The 21,864-nt window shown below is 36.2% G+C and overlaps 1 protein-coding gene across 9 annotated transcripts in view; it reads left to right on the top strand.

Annotated features, from left to right (window-relative positions):
* The window catches only part of GPHN (gephyrin), a 425,260-nt gene extending 407,020 nt beyond the window's left edge, over positions 1 to 18,240 (top strand). For all 9 annotated transcript variants that reach the window (XM_032482212.1, XM_032482207.1, XM_032482209.1 and 6 more), the window contains 5 exons: positions 3,028 to 3,101; positions 6,969 to 7,033; positions 10,332 to 10,435; positions 16,016 to 16,112; positions 17,238 to 18,240. In XM_032482212.1, coding sequence (XP_032338103.1) covers positions 3,028 to 3,101; positions 6,969 to 7,033; positions 10,332 to 10,435; positions 16,016 to 16,112; positions 17,238 to 17,371 — 474 coding nt within the window. In that variant the 3' untranslated portion in view covers positions 17,372 to 18,240. The remainder of the gene's footprint in view (positions 1 to 3,027; positions 3,102 to 6,968; positions 7,034 to 10,331; positions 10,436 to 16,015; positions 16,113 to 17,237) is intronic.
* The last annotated feature ends 3,624 nt before the right edge of the window (positions 18,241 to 21,864 follow it).

The raw sequence follows: 21,864 nt of genomic DNA on the forward strand, positions 1-21,864 counted from the left end.
GAATTTTTTTCATATGTAATGTTTGGGCTTTAGTTTTTAAATTACCAGAAATATTAGATACAGGACAAAATGACTAAAAACTTAGAAAGGAGAACAAGACAGTATAGCCCTAAAAATGATCCTGATATTTATATTTTAGAAAAGTAATGAAATGAAAATTTTAGAAAAAGGATGGAAAAGAGCATAAAAGACACGGGATTTGGTGAAATGTGTAATTAGAGAAAGGAAAGGAGAGAGAGAGTAAGCAGAAGCAGTATTTAAGAGATATTGGCAGAGAGTTTTCCAAAACTGATAGAAAAAAAACCCATCAAGCCAGAAATTCAAGGAGTTCTGCTAATCTCAAGCAGGATAAATGCAAAAAAAGTATTTTTTGTATGAGTACTTAGGTAATCATAGCAAAACTACTGAAAATAAAAGGCACAGAGAAAAATCTTATCAGAAGGACACATTGCCTTCAAAGGACCAACAATAAAACTAACAGAAATGATTTTAACAGAAATGGTGAAACTCAGAAAACAATGGAATGGCATTTGTGAAGTGCTGAAAGAAAATAATAGCTAGTGTGGAACTGCATATCTGGCAAAAATTTCCTTTAAACATGAAGGTAAAATAAAGACGTTTTCAGCTAAACAAAAACAGAGCAGACCTACACAAAAGAGTTTTTCAGCCAGAAAGACTATGGAAGTGTGGAAATGTAGAAAGGATTAGAAAGCAAAGGAAAGGGTGAATATGTGGATTAATGTAAAGAGTATTGATTGTATGAAAAGATAATGTCTTTTGAGGTTTAACTATATATAAATATTACATATTAAATATATAAATAAGAGTATATATTGTCTTATAGTAATGTGATAAAATATATATGATAGTTTAAAATACATATACATATATAGACACACACATATTTAAAATGTGTATATAATATGTGGTAAATGAAAGCACAAAAAGCAGAGAGGAATAAATGGAGTTAATATGTTTCAAATTTCTTGCATTGTCTGGGAAGTGATCAAGATAACCAAATTATGGCAGACTGTAGTAAGTCAAGAATGCATGTTGTTGGGGGAGGGTATAGCTCAAGTGGTAAAGTACATGCTTAACATACACAAGATCCTGGTTCAATCCCCAGTACCTCCTCTAAAAATAAACTTAATTACACCCCCCAAAAAATGTGTGTTGTAACCTTTAAAATAACCACTAAAATAATAATAAAAGAATGTGTAACTAACAAGCAAATAGAAGAGAAAGAAAATAACAAAAAAATTGGTGACTCAAAAGAAGGCATGAAAGAAGAAAAACGAAAGAAATACAGAAGTGACAAACAGATAACAAATAGTAGAATGATTGTTTTAAACTCCCAATATAGCAGTAATTATATTAAATATAAATGTTCTAAATCCTCCAATTAAAAGTTGTGATTCTAGATTTTAAAAAACAAGGAATTATATGATCTTAAAAGAGACCCACCTTAAATATTAGGACACAGCTAATTGAAAGTAAAAGATGAGGAAAACGTTATAATGAAAGATGGTGGTTGTGGCTGTAATGGTATCAGAGAAAATTAAGATTAAAAGGATTACTAGATATTAGGAGGGAATTTCCTATATTTAAATGGATCAGTTCATCAAGAAAATATAGCAATTCTAAATTTACTGCATCTAATAATATAGTCTCAAAATAAACCTAAATCAGTAATCTATCATCCAGCCTTGGGAATTCAGGGGAGGCTGAGAAGATGACAGAGACTGAGATAAGGGTGGAGTAGAGAAGAGAGGGTAGAAGGAAAGAGTATTCCAGACAGAAGGAAGAACATTTTCAAAGACTTGAGGCCAGAAAGCTTAAAAACTGAAAGCAGTATAGTCTTGCTGGGATGCACCAGAGAGAGAAAGAGGAAGAAGAATAGGGCAGGTGGGAAGAGAATTGCCTGATGAGAGCAATGACTAGTGAAAAGCGGGCTAGACAATACAGGGAACCTTAGATATGACATGTAAAAGATGAGACTTTTCTGGAAACCAGGAAGTTATTGAAGTATTATATAGTGAGGTGATCAGATTTCTTTCCAGTACTGCGAGGGGAATGAACTGGAGGAGGGCAGACTGCTCCCAGAGAGACCTGTTTCAGTAATCCAGGTGAGATGGTGTTGGCTGGGGCTGTGGAGATAAAAGGAAACAGATTTTAAAAATAAAGTGTCCCGTAGCTTGTGAAATATTTAAAATTGCAGTGGGCTAGTGGACTCAGTCTTAGATTAGTGAGTAGGAAACTCAGTAACAGACCTAGAGGTTGTATTACTTAAGGGAAAAAAAAATGTTCTAACTATGGTTTTTTTTCTTTATGTCTACAAAACCAACTACAGGGCAATGTTGCCTTTCCTTTCCAAAGATCAGGCTTTGTCAGATCGCTCTGGGTTGATCATAAACTTAGGTTGATTGTGTTCTCATTAGCAGAATATAAAGTGGGAACATTTAAAAATCTGACTTTTCTGTTTCAGAGCTTCTTCCCTACTGTTTATTTTAGTTGATTTATTTAGATTTGGTAATCGGTAAGCAAATGTCTGAGTCTTTCCTCAAGGAATGTACAAGTCCACTGGGCAGAATAGTGTGGGATACATACATGTGGCTTCCCTGCCCAGGCACAACTTCTTAGGCCATATTTATTAACGTCCTTTCTCAGACATAAAATTCTGTCTTAAAGGAGAGATGATAACCCATCAAGTAATGATTTATATGTTAATGTGGTTATTTGGTTTATTATCTAACTACTCCTATTAGAATGTACTTTTTATGAGGGAAGGGACATTGTCTCTTTTAAGACTATATCCCTCTGTACATAGATTGATCCTCAGCATATACCAGGTGCTCAGTGAATAACTGAATGACTGAGGAATGGAGGAATGAGGGAATATCTGTCTTAAATCGACTTCACTAAATTAAGGCGTTTCTTTTCATTTCAATCTTATAATTTTTTTCATTTAACATTTTGAAAGTTTGATATTAAAATGTTTGAAAGTAAAATGATTTTTTTTTTTTGCAGGACTATCTAAAGCAGGTGCTGGACATTGATCTTCATGCTCAGATCCATTTTGGCAGGGTTTTTATGAAACCAGGGTATGAAAATCATCTTGTTATCTAATATATGGGGTTGGTTTGGCTTGGTTTGACTAATAAAGTTTTAAATGCTTTCTTTTTACATTTTCTATTATGGATTATTTATTCTAACAAAAGAAATATTATAGTATTAGAATTCTTTGCACAAGTGTAGTATCCTATCTGAAATGGGAATTTGTCATCTTTACAAATCACTGAGTTTGGTATAAACAAAGCAAAGCAACTTTCCAAATCTGTTTTTCCTTTAATTCCCACGTCTAGTTCCTTCCCTTTTTCTTTTTCTCTCCAGACTGCTTCTTTCTCTCATTAAAAAAATTAAAAAATTTTTAGAATGAAAATTCTCATACACAAAAGCAGGGAACTCACATATACCCATCACCCAGCTAACTATCAGCATTTTCCTATAACTATTTTATGAATCCCTCCTTGGGTGCACAGAGGGCTGTATTGTTTTAAAACAAATTCTAGACATGTCATTTCGGTATACATCTCACGTACTAGTGAGAACAGCAGCAGTATTATCTTACGTAATCACAATGGTATTATCTTATGTCACAAAATAAAGAATACCTTAATATCACCTAATAGGCTGAGCATATTCAAACTTCTCCCAAATGTCAAGAAAAAGAATGCCTTCTTACATATGTTTGTTTAAATTAAGATTCAAGTCAGATCCACTCATGGTATGTGGTGGTTAAATCTGTATTAAACAGGAACATTTACTAGCCTCCCCACACACACACACCTTTTTTTGTCATGCCATTGACTTGCTGAAGAAACAGAATCTTTTGTCCTGATGAATGGATTTGGCTGATTGCTTCCTTGCAGTGGTGTTTAACTTGTTTTTCTCTCTCTCCAGTTTTTCTGTACGCTGGAAGTTAGAGCTAAAGGGTTGATTAGGTTCAGATCCAAGGTTTTTTTTTCCTTTGCAAGGATACTTCCTGAATAGTGTTTCATACTGCTTCTTGCTACCTCCCAGGAGGAAAGAAAAATAACCACATACCTAGATCTTACACATTTCCTAAAAACTAGTAACTCCCTAAGGAAGGGCTGGTGGAGGTTCTATAATCCGTTGTAAATCCTCAAAGAATGCAAACATTCTTTGTTGATAAAATATGTGTGGCCATGTCTTTAGGCAATAGTCTGCCTGTTCAGAGCCCTGCTACTCTGTAAAGCTTTGATATATAAACAATATAGACACACTGTTCAAAGGCCTCAGCATGGGGCTGAGCATTCCAGCACACCTCCATGCTGTCAGGGAGAACAGTAATGATGCTTCAGTTCAGATTTATACTCTGATGGGTGCTCATATAAACCCTAAGAGAGAGTAGAGGTTAGACTTGCCAGTTGTTACAAGTGAGCTGTGGGAACTAACAGCCAATTCCAGAAGCCTTTTCTAAGTGTCAAGCCAGCCAGCCCTCTGGTTACCTTGTGTCCGTTCTAGGACAGAGATCAGGCTTTACATTTAAGTATGACATTAAGATTATTCCTAAAATCTAACAGATTTTGGAATTCCACAATCTAATAGAATTTAGAATTCTTGGCATTGTATTTCTGTAGTTGCTCCACTACGGCTGCCACTGACAAGGCCGTTTTACTATTGAAACTGTTGGATTTGGATCATTCTTATTAAGAATATTTTGTCTTAAGCAAACATTATTAATGCTGTGGATACACAGGCTTTTTTCCTCCCTGTCCCTGTGGGCAAGACTAATTTGATTAGAATACAGAGGACATCCCCAAAACGTGTCAGTGTACTCACTAACCTCAAAAATTGTCTATTTCTTTGCAGTGAGAAAGAAGCTGACATTACTTGCTGTCACCCCTAGAGGAGAAATATTTGTTTAATATCTGTTATTCAAATTAATCTCAGCACCTATGATATATAATTTTTGTATTCTTTTTGTTTTTAGTGTATTATTTACCATTTACTTCAGCTATAGGAATTCATCAGTTCAGAATGTTTATTCTCTTCTCTTAAAGTTGTAACACTGTGACTTCAGTGATTGTATAAAATTTGTTTATAAAACAGTGTATAAATGCTGTCACATTCTGATCTTAAGAAGAGAATGAACAGTAAGTGTTGAGTTCCAAGGAAATGGCTTTCCAGAGCCTAAAGAAAAATTTCAGAGCCTACCAAAAGGACACTCACAATAGCAATGCACAGTAACAAGATGTTTTGCTATAATGGAATCTTTTTTAAATGAATACCTTAGAGAAATCACAGTACCTATCTGCAAGATTCAAAAGATAATTTAAATTGGCTTTAAATACAGTGAAAGGAAGGTGTTATGCATTCCCTCCTCACTCGTATTGTGTGTGTTAGTTTGCTATTTAAAAAAAAAAAGTGGTTTAGAACTTTAAATGGGTTTTCTTTAATTGACCAGAATTTTATACTTGTCTGAAGATAAGAATTTAAAGGCAATTGCTACTTAGTAGTAGAACAAGAAGAAATATAAAAAGCTCAAGAACAATTTAGCTTTGCTCTTCCCACATACAATGCATTCAGAATGCAATTACCCTCTTTCACTTTAGACACAGAGAAACTCAAAAAGCATTTGGAGTATTATCAATCAGGGCTACCAATCACCATTTTTATGGGTCATCTACAGTGAACACAGGTGTTATTGAGACTGTATCATGGAAATTATTTTCATCACACAGTAACAATCATTGCCAAATAACCTATCTACAAATTGATATGACAGTCTAATCTCATTTTTCTAAAACACAGCAAAGAATCAGGTAAGGAAAGAAGCGAAAAAGTCCTCAGAGTAGCCAAAAATAGATGTTACAAAGTCTGTAACAATATACTCTATAAGAACTTTATCTAATTATGAGCCATAAAAATTAGAAAAGCCTTGGTTCAAATCTGTTTCCCCATTTAGTCACTGAATGATTTTGGCCAAATTGTTTAATTTGAGTCTCAGTTTCCTCATTGATAGAATGAGATGATAGTTGTCACCTCATTATTGCAAGAATTAAATGAAATAATTAATATAATGCTTAGATGTTTCTTTTTAAAAAGTAACTTCTATTATTACTATTATTTTTATCTTTTTAACAATATAACTGTTACTCTCTGGTGCTGAGAACCTAAGGCTGGCTTTACGGGTCGAGATGACAACAGTGTATCATTAAAGGGACGCATAGAAAAAAACTAGGGGGGAGAAAAAGAAACAAGAACTATAGAAACACAGCAGTGTGTGCTGTTGTGTTACAGTTTAACACCCCTGTGACCCAACATCACTATCGTAGCAGATTAGCATCAGTTAATGATGGCTGTGATTCATCAAAAATGTTCATTTTCATCACATTATTGCAAAAGGTAATAATCCATTTTTGAAAGACTAACCTGCAAAAATAATAAGAAAGAAAAACAATTTGGATGCTTAAAAGGGTAATTTTTCAGCTATATGGAAATTTCAGCATTCCATAAGGATTTTGCATCACTCAGCTTTCATTCACATAATAACCTTTTAGCTGAAATTCTATATGAAGGGTAGTCAGTAGAGAAAAATCACTATTATTAACCATTCACTGCCTTCATGCCGCTCACTCAACCCTCTTCACACCCCCATAATAAGGGTTCATGTCAGATTCCTGAAGTATAATTTGAGACTATTTTAAAATTAATATTTCTTTAATTGTGTTCTAGTCATGGTATTTGATGATGCTAAAAATAAATTAATTTAAATGCTCTTGAAACACTTCAGATTACAAAAGTTTAAAGGACCATCAACAGAAAAGTATTTTTATACAATAACCAATCTGTACGAAAAACCACGTAACAGGAAAACTGGAGTATTTAATTTACTCGTCAGATTGCTTAGCAGTCACTAACAAATAACTCTTCATTTTCTCTAGCCTGCCAACAACATTTGCAACTTTGGATATTGATGGTGTAAGAAAAATAATCTTTGCACTTCCAGGTAAGAATAATTGAAATAGTTTCTTTTGCTTTTAATGGAAAAATAACCAAAATCTTTTTGAAATCCAGGTGACCAGTGTCCTATCAGAGCACTTGATTTGGAAACTGAAAGACTTGGGCTTAAGTCCCAGCTTTACATACTATATGACCTTGGACAAATCACTTAACCTCTTTGAAGCTGTTTCTTCATCTATAAAATGGGGCTAATATCTACTTCTTCGGGTTGGTGTGAAAGTCCAATTAGATAGTAACTTTCAAAGCACATTCCAGACCTTAACATGATGATCAAACGTTAGCTGTCACTACATCTTTCTGGGGCACCCACCTTTCCTTATAAGAAATTGGTCAAAATTAACAGTTTAATCACCTCCCACAACTGGAAATTGTGCTCAAGGGGCCAAAGGACCTTAAATCACCCATGTAAATACTAGAACAAAAAAAAAAAATACAAAGCTGCCTTTGGTCCTTGCCAGATTTGGACTGGTGAGGGGAGAGCAGCAACACAACACGGGGGGGCTACTAGTAATGGTGCTTCTCAGCCAAACCCCGGGCAACATCATTCTGAGCGCATCACTCTCCCCTCCCTCTCCCTACCCTCTCCCTTGTGAGCAGAAACTCACATGTTCAAATTGTAGAAAAAAGCAAAGTGGTTCAGTTTACAATTTTTGGACTTTTGTCTGTGCATTTAAAGCCATACTTCTAAAGTCATTACTAATCCTGATAAATTCTAAAGCAGTTTAGAAGTTTTGTGTATCTACCTGTTTTTTCAACTTTTAAAATTATTCTCTGATCTGTAGCAGTGTCCTGTTCTCTATTTTTTGGCATACATTCCTTCAGAAAATAACCTACTTACTCCTTTCAGATGTACAAATCTGGTGACTTTGGGACATCTATCTGTTTTTTTATATTAAACAAATCTCAAAGTAGAGATAGAAAGAAAGGCAGGCAGAAAAATTTAGAACTTTAAAAACATTTTTAAAGCCCCTATCTGTAAGCATAAAAGAGATCCTATCATATAGGAAATTTTAAGAAAGGACATGTAAGTAAAGTCTTAGTCCTCAGAATGTATCTATGGTATTGAACTCCTTAAGGCCTTTGACATACCCTTAGATATTCTGAAAACCATCGTATAGAGAAAAATGATCCTCTTCCTAGCTTTATTTTGCCTAGAAGAGACTGTGTACATTGTCTATAGAAGATATGGCTTGACCTACAAAGTATATTATAGTGGGAGCCTATTTTGCCATTACTAACAAAATGTTGATCTGCTAAAGAAGTTATAATTAAACAACCTACTTTCATATTGCTACTTTGAGATTTTCTCTACTCAGCCTGAATATACCAAAAGAGGGCAGCATGTTCACATGTTCAGATTATAGAACCAGCAAAAGTCAGAATTGGATTTCTGCTTTCCTGAGGGTCTTGCATTTAAAGCCATCACTAATCTTGATAAGTTCTAAAGCAGCTTAATAGTTTTGTGTATCTACTTGCTCTTTTTTAACTTTTTAAAATTACTATAGTAACATATATTCACTATAAAGACATTAGAAAATACAGATAAGCATTAAGAAATGTTACCCATAATTTCCCTCCCCCTGAAATAACCACTATTTAGAATCTTTTGGTCTTAGTCCTTGCAGGCCCTTTTCTTATATGGAGCAATTCATTTTTTATAGAGTAGTTTTAAAAAGCAGTAGCACTACAAGAATTCTATAATCATTACTGAACAATAGCTTTCTTATTTCTTTTTTTTTTTTTTTTTTAATTTTCCAGAAAAATCTCCATCTGTTTGTATTCTGAGGCAAGGGGAAAGTGACTGATTCTCACTGAGTCTGCTGTTCTGTGGGACAGCTCATTTTTTCTATTGAAATCATTAATATCACTCATTACTTTACAGCTTTAAAAAATCTGTTCTTAACTGCTTTGTGGGTAGAAGAAAATTAAAGTTATGGTTTGAGCTAATAATAAGCTGTTGACCATTGCCTTTTATTTTGATGCTAAAATTAGCAGTACATAGCCAAGCCAAAGGAACCTAAAATTTAATAGCCCATTCCCGCTCCCTGTATATATATGCATGCTCCCATACCACTGTATAAAAGTATTAATACAGTAAGAATTTTAGAACCAGAAGGGATATTGAGAATCATATAGTCCGAACCTTTCATTTTGTAGGTAAGTAAAGTTAGACCCAAAAAGTTTCGGAACTCTTGCCACAGTCACACAGCTCAGTCAGTCGGCAGTACCACACAAGAAGCTAAATCTGTTATTCTCAGCTCAGTTTTTGTTTGTTTGTTTCTTTTTTAATAGCACACCTTACCTACCTTTGAAGTGCATGACTCACCCAGATCTCTTCTTGGAGAAGTACAATTTTGAATTCCTCAAATTTTTCTTCTAACTGTAAAAGAACTTAGTGTTTGTATTAGTCTACTCAGGCTGCTGTAACAGAATATCACAGGCAGAGTGGCTTAAACAACAGAAATTTATTTTGTCACAGTTCTGGAGACTGGACAATCAAGGTGCCAGCAAAGTTAGTTTTTGAGATCTTTCTTCCTGGCTTGCAGATGGCCACCTTCTCACAATGTCTTCACATGGCTTTTCTTCTATGTATACACACTCCTGGTATTTCTCCCTCTTTTTATAAGGATACCTGCCCAGTTGGATTAGGGCCTTACCCTTAAAACCTCATTTAACTCTAGTTACCTCTTTAAAGGTCCTATTTTCAAATACAGTCACATGGTGGCAGGGGTGGGGAGAGGGATTAAGACTTCAACATGTGAACTGAGGGGGAACACAATTCAATTCGTAACAGTATTCTTCTGCAAATCCTTCACATCTTCAATCATTTAGGTTTTTTTTGTTGTTGTTTTTTAAAGAAATTTCTGGGTAGAAGAGATTATGGGTAAATTTCTTTATGCTTATCCTACTTACTAATTTTTTTTTTTTGGTACTAAGCATGTATTACTATGGTCATTTTAAAGCATTTTTAAAATAGCAAGTAGAAATTGGTTAATAAAGGCTTCCAGTGTATGGCTGTCAGGAAAGCAGAAATCAATGGTGTGGAACAGCTTCTGCATATCAGAAGTCTCTGCGTTTCACAGGTAGATCCAGATGTTTACACTGTCTGGCATTTGGTTGACTGTAGATCTATTCTGGCATCCTTTTGGAGTCAAGGTGATTCAAAAGAGGAAGACTAGTGGTTAGTCACCTCACTCTTTATGATACCTGAAAGTACAGACAGTCAGAATTATTTGGCAGAGTTCTATTTGTATACTGTAAATAACTGCTTGGTTGACTTTCAGGGAATCCTGTGTCAGCCGTGGTCACCTGCAATCTCTTTGTTGTGCCTGCACTGAGAAAGATGCAAGGCATCTTGGATCCTCGGCCAACCATCATCAAAGCCAGGGTAATGTTTTCCAATGATCAGAAACCAAAATTGTAGCCTAATAACAAATAAGGATGTGATTGTTTAATTGCCCAAAGCAAACATCTTGAATTTATATTAGTTTTGAGGGAAAATGTGGTTATATTCTTCCCTTCATGATAGAATATGGAGGAGAGAGAGTCTCTTTTATTCTCTTCCCACACTATTCTGTGACTTCATACAGGAATGGATATGTAATGACACAATGGTCAATAGAATGTGGCTGGCACCACCCTAACACTAAACCTATATGGAAGGAGAGGCCAGAATCCCTTTCCCTATGGCAACTCCCAGAGGACAGCAATACCTGATCACTTTTCCCGTGACCCACTGATAAATTTTTAACAGTTCAGGAAAAGACAGCTAAAGGACAAGGAAGAGCCTCAGTGAACCAGAAGGAAAGGGTCACCATATTGCTTGGGAAAGGACCACTAAGGCTGACGCCTGCACTAAAGGTCACTCAGAAATCAGAGTACCCTCCTCCACCAACACTCACTTCAGCTTGATTTACTGCTACTCAGCAAATGAGGGGCCACACTTTCTGTGTAACTAATGAACAATTTTCTTGGCAATTTAGACTACAATACCAAGCCAGTACTTTTTTCTTTTTTTGAGCTTTACTGAGGTATAATTGATATGTGTAAATCACATATATTTAATGTAGACACTTTGATGAGTTTGGACATTTGCAAACTCCCATGATACCATCACCACAAGCAAGGTACTAAACATATCCATCACCTCCAAAAATGTCCTTGTGTTCTTTGACTGTGTTTGTTTATTTGTTTGTTTGTTTCATGGTAAGAACATTTAACATGATAACTGTTCCCTTAATGTGTTTTAAAGTGCACAATGCCGTGCTGTTGACTGTGGGCTGTGACTGTTGACTGTGTTACAAGCAGGTCTCTAGAACTTCTTCACCTTGCATAACAGAGGCTTTATATTCAGTGAGCAACAGTCGCCATTTCCTCCTCCTCTCAGGTCCTGACAGTCCCCACTGCACTCTCTGCCTCTCTGAGTCTGACTGTTTTAGGTGCCTTCTGTCAGTGGACTGATGCAGTATTCGTCCTTCTGTGACTGGCTTCTTTCACACAGCATAATGTCCTCTAGGTCTACCCATGTTGCCGCTTGGAAAACAATATGGAGATTCCTCAAAAATTAAAAATAGAACTACCATATGATCCAGCAATCCCACTCTGGGTATATGTCCAAAAGAATTGAAATTAGAATCTTAAAGAGCTGTCTGCACCCCCATGTTCATTGTAGCATTATTCACTATAGCCAAGATATGGAAACAACCCAAATGTCCATTGACAGATGACTGGATAAAGAAAATGAAGTATATGTGCACAATGGAACATTATTCAGTTTTAAAAAAAAGATCAGTCATTGATCATTAAAAGATATCATTGGATGCCTGGGATATGAGAGTATTATGGCCTATGGATTAAAAAACATATAGAAAATGAGAGAATTGTCTATGATTTATAAGAAATGTAAACTAGTTTTATTATTAGGAAATGAAAAATATAACTAGGTTATAGAAACTTTGGAAAAATGAATTTGAAACTGATCTGTACCAGCGTGTGCAAGAATTTTAAAATGACATGATAAATTGTAGACAGGTGATTTATAGGGCAGGTAAGCTCAAGGACCTCTGTGGTAGACTAATGAAGTCAGCGCCTCATAACTTCTGTAGCACTTTTAAAAGTTAGTGTACAGCTCCTTTAACCACTCTTTAGAAGCTTTGACCAGACTTTATAATACCCTAAACTGCTCCATCTCAAAAATTACCAACTCTGGTATACAATTTAGGAACAGTGGCAGTCACCTACCAACCGAAACAAAAGAATATAAACACTCCTGCAACCCCTACCCTTTCCCCTCAGTCCATAAGCCCCTCTGGCTTTACCCCTTTTCCTCATCCAGCCTAAATCCTATGGTGTATCACTTCAGCTTTCTTCTCACACCCTCTTTCTTTTTTTTTTCTTGCCTCTCCTTACTTCCACTAGAATCACTCTAAGAATCCACAAACTTGGATCATGCTTCCTTTTCTTGTCCTTCACGTTTATTCCCAGGCCACTGAGTACAACTAGAGAAGAGTACAGCTGTTCAGGTTGTCACTTCCAATTTGCACATCTCAGCAGGGGCCAAAATTCCCTTTGATGATCCTTTTATTTATATCCTGTGGATCAGCTTCTAACATTCCTTATGCGGTCTGCCAGGTCTTCACCATCCTCCGAAAGCCCCCTCCACAATCCACATCCTGTGTTTTGTAGTCAAATAAGCCTGGTTTGAGTGATGGCGCCAACATTTAATAGGGTGTCTTCCTCTAATCTTCCTCCTTCTGTATCTCTTTTCTGTCTAACACTAATCATGTCAGCATCTCCAATTAAAATTCTTCAATGCTTCCCCTGACCCCAGGGTTAAATCCAAGAACATAGGAGGCTCTCCATCACAAGACCTGTTTTCCCCTCCAGCCTCATCTGCTTCCCACCCTGCACTCTGACCACACCGAACTATTTACTGCTTCCAGAATGGGCATGAGGTCTCCTTTCTAGAAGGTTCTCTGCTGACCACCACCTTCTCTTTTCTCAGCTTGGAAAATTCCTTGGTCGTAAGACTCAGGCATTATGCCCCCATGAAGCCTTTCTCAATGTTCCTAGAAAGGCTGGATTATTTATCTTTTTGTGCCCTTTTATTACCATACACATAGCTCTGTGATAACATTATTACACTGTACTTGCAATTAATTATTTACTATATTTGAGAATTCTTTGAGGTCACTTATCTGTAAAATAGGCAGGACAAAGAGGAAGGACAAAATATTCTCCCCTTTTTTTAATTACTAAATTTTGTTTTTTAGAGCACATTTAGGTTTACAGCAAAATTAAGCAGAAAGTACAGAGTTCCTGTATTACCTCCCACCCCCCAACCCATCCTCACACACACACAGCCTCCTCCACTGTTGACATCCTGCACCACAGTGGTACGTTTGTTACAATCAATGAACCTACACTGACACATCATTATCACCCAAAGTCCATAGTTTACATTAGGGTTCACTCTTGGTGTTGTATATTCTAGGAGTCTTGACCAATGTACAGTTATATGTATCGACCATTGTAGTATCATATAGTTCCACTACCCTAAAAACCCTCTGTGCTCTGCCTGTTCATTCCTCCCTCCCTGCTAACCCTTGATCTTTTTACTGTCTCCATAGTTTTGCCTTTTCCAGAATGTTGTATAGCTGGAATCATACAGTGTGTAACTTTTTAAGATTGTCTTCTTTCACTTAGGCGTATGCATTTGAGTTTCCTTCATGTCTTTTCATGACTAAATAGCTCATTTCTTTTCAGCATGGAATCATATTGCAGTCTCTGGGTATACCACCGTTTATCCATTCACCTACTGAAGGGCACCTTGGTTGCTTCCAAGTTTTGGCAATTATGAATAAAGCTGCTATAGACATTTGTGTGCAGGTTTTGTATGAACATAAATTTTCAGTTCACTTGGGTAAATACCAAGAAGTCTGACTGCTGGACTGTGTGATAAGAATATATTTAATTTCATAAGAAACTGCCAAGTTATCTTCCAAAGTAGCTCTGCCATTTTGCATTCCCACTGCAGTGAATAAGAGTTTCTGTTCTTCCACATTCTCAGCAGGATTTGGTGTGGCCAGTGTTTTAGATTTTTGGCTTTTCTAGTGGGTATCTAGAGAAATCTTACTGTTTTAATTTGTAATTCCATAATGACATATGGTATTGAACATCTTTTCATATGCTGACTTGTCACGTGTGTATCTTTAGTAAGGTGTTAGGTCTTTTGCCCATTTTCTTAACTGCGTTGTTTGTTTTCTTATTGTTGAGTTTTAAGAATTTTTTTCTATATTTTGGATAACAGGCATTTATCAGATGTGTTTTTTGCAAATATTTCCTCCCAGTCTATGGCTTATCTTCTCATTTCACTGAACTTTGTTTTCCTAATTCTCTCCCTTAGACATTTACATATAAAACACCATGAATACTACACCGAATAATACAGTTTTATCTCTTGAATGACTACTGTGTGCCAGAAAAGTATTCAAAGGAAACAGAGGACTCCTGGTCCACAGCCCACTGCCCAATTTTAAATGAGTAGAAAAAAATCATCAGGAGTGGAACATCCACCGTTTGCAGTGCTCTTCCACCAGAAAGCATTGTCTGTTTACTCATGGTACATCATTCTTACAAGCACTGAAGCTCACAGTAAATAGGTGCTTTCTTAAGGTCACTGATGGAATATACCAGAACTATAATGTCAGTACAACTAAATATATTAGTTAATAAAGTGTTCTGCATTTCAGTAACATACCATAAAAATCTAACTAGTTTCATCTCTTGCTGCAAAAGGAACAGCTGTTTGTGAGGCTATGAAAAAATTTCATTCACATCAATTTGATGCAATTAATTTTCATTTCTTAAATTAACATGAATATCTTCCTTTAAAACAAACAACCCCATTTTGTAGATGAACAAACTGGTAAAGGAAAGCAAAGTAACTTGCTGATACACCACACCAGTTAGCAGTAAAACTGGGAGTAGAACCTAAGTGTCGGATGTCTCCCCATTCCAGCGTTTGCTCCACTGTACTGCAGGGGGAAAAACCTTAAATACTTAGCAAAAAACACATGAACAGCTCTTGTGGTTTAGTACCGAAGAACGCACATACACACAGAGAGAGACTGAAAGAGAGATTTTTGTCCTCAGGTGAGCACGGAATAATTTAGGAATAATGGCAAGTTACCCCCCCCCCAGTAGATATGAAATAGGGTATAAACATAAGTAATAGCAAATGAAAGAGCATGATTAAATCAAAAACACCCTAAAATTGAATTTTATTCTGGTTTCCAATAGAAAAGCATACACTGTGTCAGAATGAATAATCAAAATATTAAAAACAACGTAACTAGAATGGATTGGAAATAGACTTACTTGAATCAAAATTTCCAGGATATTCAAGTTTTAATTGTATCATTTGCTCTTAGCAATATCTGTTTTAGTTGAGTAAAGGATTTCTAGACCACTTTAAGGCAGAGTATCTTAAATGATTATTGCGCTAATGGACAACGTTAATTCTCGTACACTGGAACAAGGCTTGTTCTCACTAACAGCGGACTAATCCTTGATGGGCTCTAGACTGTAATTACATACTGCATAAACTTGTTCACGGTACCTGCTACCAACGCACTATCACTAACTAATCAGATTTCAGAATGAATTTAATGACATACATTGAAAAAAAAAAAGGCTCCAGGTTGAAGGTCGATTGGTCATTCTGCATCATGTGTGTTTGTCTTCACAACCCATAAATAGCAACTTCTTAGCCTTCTTTTCTGTTTTCACCAGAGCAACCCATCTCTGGACTCCCTGTGTTGAGAACATAAGGTGGCAGTGCTGGAAACAGCAGAACGCCAAGATATTTTCCATGTCCGTTGCACTCTTTGCACAACCACCGCCACCCTGTAGTTTTAAGAGATGATCAGGTGATCAAGTTTGTTTTCTTTTCCTCTTTATTCTGTAGTTATCATGTGATGTAAAACTGGATCCTCGCCCAGAATACCATCGGTGTATACTGACTTGGCATCACCAAGAACCACTGCCTTGGGCACAGAGCACAGGTCAGTCATTCACACCTGCAGGTATCTCTCTGCACCCCTCCTGTTAAAGCACAAATTTATATATAATGTCCTTCTTTGAATATACCTAATTTTGTAATTATTGTACATTTTCCCTTTTGAAAAATTAGATGAATTAAATTATTCCTAAACTGTATAACATAACAAGACAATAGAAAAAAAGCTAATAAAGGTTTGGTTATTCCATGGAGCCATATTTTCTGGATAAACATTTGAAATACAAATCTAGAATTACAGGAGATTTTTATCTGTTCGTTCAACCAGTAAGTTCTGAGCATAATTTTGGTTGTATTGAAAGGAGGGGACCGTGGCTATGCCACCCTGGAGTGTGAGATTAAAGCCCAATTATAATGTGACTCTCTGTAGCCTCTGTTATACCCTAGATTTTGGTAAATTTTAAGGACTGAGAAATCAGCCTTTATAATGCTATAGTTACCACCTCTAGACTCAATTTTCTGTAGTTACTGCCTCTAGACTTCCAACTTTTATCCCCAACCTCTCTAGTCATATTTTACCTATGGATGTGACTTTAGAAAAACTGTATTACCCTTTAAACAAAAGTCCTATCAAGTGCAAACATCAACTAACACAGTGACTAAATATGTCACCAGAGACTTGCATACAAATTGGCTACCAGCTAATTATAATTAGTAGGACCCTAGACAAGTTACCTAACCTCTTTTGAGTCTGAGAATTAAATAAGTTGGTTAAGTAAAATGCCTTGTCTGGTACTTAGTAAATACTAAAGAAATGGTAGCCACTGCTATTACTATCATTATTATTTTAACAGGTTTTTAAAGTCTCTCTTTTCAGATGCACATCACATTTCAGCCAGAATTGAGAAATCCTGTGGCATTTTGCATAGTACTGTAAAATGTTGGTTTTGTCTTTTTAAGCAGTACTTTCTAATGTTTATTTTTGAAGTTCAGTGGGAAGGCAGTAGGATACGGTAGCAAGGCCACCTGAAAAGGGAAGTCTGATCATCACTCTTCCTCTTGAAGACCTCTGTTTCTGTTCATCGGTTTTTATTTTGACAAGAACTCCCAAGGGCTCCACGTGCGAACACCACGATGCTGACGCTGCTGTAATGAGAGTATTTCCTCCTAGGTAACCAGATGAGCAGCCGTCTGATGAGCATGCGCAGTGCCAACGGATTGTTGATGCTTCCTCCAAAGACAGAGCAGTATGTGGAGCTCCACAAGGGCGAGGTGGTGGACGTCATGGTCATCGGACGGCTATGATGGTCACTGGCGGGGAAAGCTTTGATGCATGTCCACATATCATTGACTGTATCCTGTAATATGCAACGGCACAGCTAGTTTTTCTGATTCGGATAAAAGTTGATCTGTATAGTCAACATCTTGAACTATATTTCAAAAGAATTTAAATACCTTTTAAAGAAAAAAAAAAAACACCTAAAAGTAAATCTTAACAGACAATTCTATTCTGATTATATCAAAGCAAATTTTTCCTTTCTTGCAAATTGCTCTGTGTGTTCAATGCTAGGTCTGGTAGCGATAGCTTTTAGTAGACAGCGGTAGGTGCCTGCAGAACTTGTGTTTTCCTCATCTTTAAAATACAACTACTTATGCTCTTAAATCAAGGCTGTCTGCTTATTTATACTAGCGTAGGCAACACTTGGATTTCCCTTCTTAGTCTGCTTCATAACCGCTTTACAGAGAGCTTTTGCTTGTTCTTTATCATGTATCTCGTGTTTATGTGCACAGTGCCAAAAGGAGAGTGACTGGTGGCGGCCCCGCCCTGCCTCACGGAGAACCATCCCTACAGAGCGTCCGGGAGGTTTCTCGTCCCAGTAGCCTCATGGCACAGTACTCTTGGGCAGTAACTGGATACCTTTTATTTGAACCAACAAACTGGGGTGGGGAAATGCTTCCTTAAGTGCTGACAGCCTTTTTAACCAATACATTTAAAATTGTACAGAACAAAAAATAAAATCAAAGACTGATCTTGTACAGATATTAGTGTTACCAGCATTCACGTGGAAATCAAGAGCAAAGAAAAAATAATGTTAACTCTGTACCATAACATTTTCTGTAATGATACTGAAACTTAATGAATAAAAAAAAAAATCCTTGATCATTATTTAAAATCCATTGTGTTGGCCTTGTTATTAAAAAAAAGAGAGAAGATTGTCATACTGTTCTGCCTGAATAAAGGAAACAGTTAAGATGGCTTAGCAAAGTTAAGTGGTATAAAGGAGATTTAAAATGTGGTATAATATGACTCTATATTTTACTATAGCGTTGTGAAAATACAGATTAGAAAGTAGGAGAGAACCTGCAGTTGGTCTGGTCTTTTCAGTCATAGCTGGAAAATAGCAAGCAAATTTACAGGAAAGATAGTAGATAGTTTAGAAAAAAAAAACCGAAGTTTTTATTTCAGATTCATAAAAACAAATTTCAAACATTACAGTTCTTTCAAGTAGAGGGGGAAAATTAGGTAACCAGCCAGAAAATTGCAGATGAGTATCTGGACATTTTTGATCATGTTAGGAAGTAAGAAATGGGAAAAAATCTACTGACCATAGAAAATACAATAATTGAAATATATGCTGTCCACAATGACTTCTTTAATAAAACATAAGGGCGCTTTTCAAGTGGTGGTAACAGGACACATTAAGTATGCTATAGAGTATACTTAGTAAAGCAAACAACAAAAATTAGCCTACTAGTAAACCAGTTGCCAAATAATGGTGATGAAAAAGCCAAGTTGTAAACAAAAAATGTTTGATACTGATATTTGATATTTCCAGAAATAAAATGTCCTGTTTTAAATTTCTTTTATATTTGCAATTAAAGAAGAAAAGGTTAATTAATAGAGGCTAAATGAAAGGTTATGCAAAGAGTTCTTTACCTACATTCATCCAAAAAATATTTATTAAGCATCTACTGTGTGCTTGAGTACAAGGTACATCATGTTATACTGTTTACAAAGATGAATAGGGATAGTAGCTGACATTATACTCCATCAAGGAAGATAACACAAACATGTGCAAGGAGACATATATTTGATGTGTTTCGTATTTGATAATATATAATAGAATGTGTGAAATGTGATAAATGCTATAATTCAGATTTAAAGAGTTGGAGGAGTTCAAATGAGAACCTTCTACAAGGTAAGATTTCAAAGGGTAAGATGGCATTTTAGTGAAGGAAGGGTAGAATTTTAAAGGTGATAATGTATTTCAGAAACAGACAATTATGTACAATTATTGATCATTCTTTTTATTATAGAATGTAAGCTCCACAAGGGCAAGGATTTTTTGTTTGCTGATACTATCCCCAAGTCCTTAGGAGAGTTCCTGGCGTAAGTGCATATGTGTAGGCATCAGTAAATATTTGTTCAATGAAACACATTATGTAGAGCTTACTATGTGCCAGGCACTTTTCTAAGCATTTTTCATATGTTTAATTTTCTCAACAATCCTGTAATGGTTATTTTTTCTTTTATTTATGAAGAAACTGAAGCACAGAGAGGTTAAGATACTTGTCCATGGTCACACAGCTAGTAAGAGGAGAAGCCAGGATGCAAACTTAGCAGTCTGGCTGCAGAGTCCATACTCTCAAACACTAACCCATAGAAACAGAAAATTGATATCTTATATTTATAAGATGGAAAAAATACATGTTTGAGTCCTAAACTATGAAGTTCTTGAATACCAGTTTACGGAGTCTAGATTTATTCTAGAGACAATTAAACTATTAGCAATTCTGATCAGGGAAGTATTAGGATCAGAGCTATCCTTTTGGGAAAAATGCTCTGGCAGCACTGAATAGGATAGATTGGATTAGGGGGAAATGGAGTGAGACACCAGTCAAGAAGTGATCACGGTTGTGCAAGTGAGGGATGATGACAGCCTTAACCATAGTGGTGGAAATGATGGTGATGAGAAGGTCATGACAAATGAATGTGCCTTTGGACATAAAGAATGGGAAGAATTTTATGACTGATAGCAAGTTTTAGAAAGGAAGAGGAGTAAGAGATGATTCAAAGTCTTTAGTCTTGGCTGACTGAGAAAATGTTCAATAATTAACAACAACAACAAAACCCAAAAAAGTGGATTTTGTGGAGGAGCTGGTAAGTTTGGACATGTGTTTGAGATGCCACCAGAGTAACACTAAGGTGGCCATGTCCTGTTGGCATTTGAAAGTATAGGTTGGGTGTTCACAAAAGAGATACTGGCTGTATATAATCATTCACATAAAGGTGGTATTTGAAATGCAAAGGTATATAGGAAAGATTATTGAGAAAATTGCCAAGAAAAGAGGACAGGGCCTTGGGGAGCACCTTATTTTGGAGTGTTGCAGGAAAAAGGCCATGAATGGAAAAGCCATTTGTAGAAGAGAAAAAACAGTCCTACAGTGTCCCAAACCCAGGGAAGAGTTTCAAAAAGGAAGGATGATCAACTGTCAAAAGAAATGTCAAGAACGATGAGGGCTTAAAAAAAAAAAAAAAACTACTGATCAGGCAATCATCTGTGAGCTCCAAGAGTGTAATTTCAATAGTGGATTGAAGACAAAAGCCAGACTGCAAAATGGAAACTGTGAATATGAATTATTTGGAACTTGGGCATGAGAAAAGAAAGGCAGATAGGGAATGGTACCTTGAACTGAATACAAGATGGAGAAAAGATTATTGTTTGTGAGTTTTGAGAAAGGAGAAACAACAGTAGTGGGCATATTAAAAATGTGAGAGTAAGGTTCTGGTGGAGAATGGAGAAGAGGAAGGAATGGCTGGATTTAAGGACCCTGGTGGCCCAATTAGGTTGGAGAAAGAAAGGAACATTTTTCTTTCTGAATTAGGAAAAGGGAAAAATATAAACACATTTGAAGTACATACAAGAGAAATTTAATTTAAAAGTTAAGGGTCAATGAAATGGTTCTACCTTGCACAGTGGAAGTCAATGTCATCTAATCTATTTGCATTTATTTGACCTAAATTATTTTAGAGTTATGCGTATATGATGTATTACAATTCTTTGCCTTAGTAGTTGATACTTAAAAGATTATAAGAAGATGTTTTCAGATTCTTGCTTGTAGCTGTGTGGAAGTTAAGCAGTTCCTTCTTTTTTCATTTTTGTTTGTTTTTCATATGATTATACAAGCAGTACATACTTATCCATCAAAATCTACAGAAAGGTTGCCACCCCCACCAAATTTGCAGAGCTCCCTGTCCAGGCACCCAGCCTCCTCTCTAGGTCAGAGTCAAAGAAGTGCTTGACCCTCTTCTGTCAAGGACCCGCCTTACTGTCCAAGCCCTATACTCCAACCTGTCTAACCTATATTGTCACCTCTCCCTGCTTACATGCTTTCCCATCAGCTTTATATATCCTCAAATTTCTCCTATGTCCTAAAAACCAAAACAAAATCTTTCCTTGGCCCCCACAGCAATTACAGCCTTTGTTGTTCCCTTGAGGTTGACTTTCAGAAAGGACTGTGGATATTTATGTAGTTACCGTTTCTGGTGCTCTTCATCCTTTTGTGTGGACCCACCCACATTTGCACGTGGTGTCATTTTTCTGTTACCTGAAGGAGTTACTTTGAGATGCTTGTTGTCTGGGTCTGCTGATGATAAATTCTTTCAGCCTTTGTATGTCTAGAAAAGTATTTATTTTGCCTTTGTTTTGAAAAAGATTTTTGTTGGTTACCAAATTCTGGGTTTATAGTTTTTTCCTTTCAGTACTTTAAAGATGCTGCTCTTCTTGCTTGCATTG

Source organism: Camelus ferus, chromosome 6, assembly GCF_009834535.1.
Source record: "Camelus ferus isolate YT-003-E chromosome 6, BCGSAC_Cfer_1.0, whole genome shotgun sequence".
NCBI classification, from domain to species: Eukaryota; Metazoa; Chordata; class Mammalia; order Artiodactyla; family Camelidae; genus Camelus; species Camelus ferus.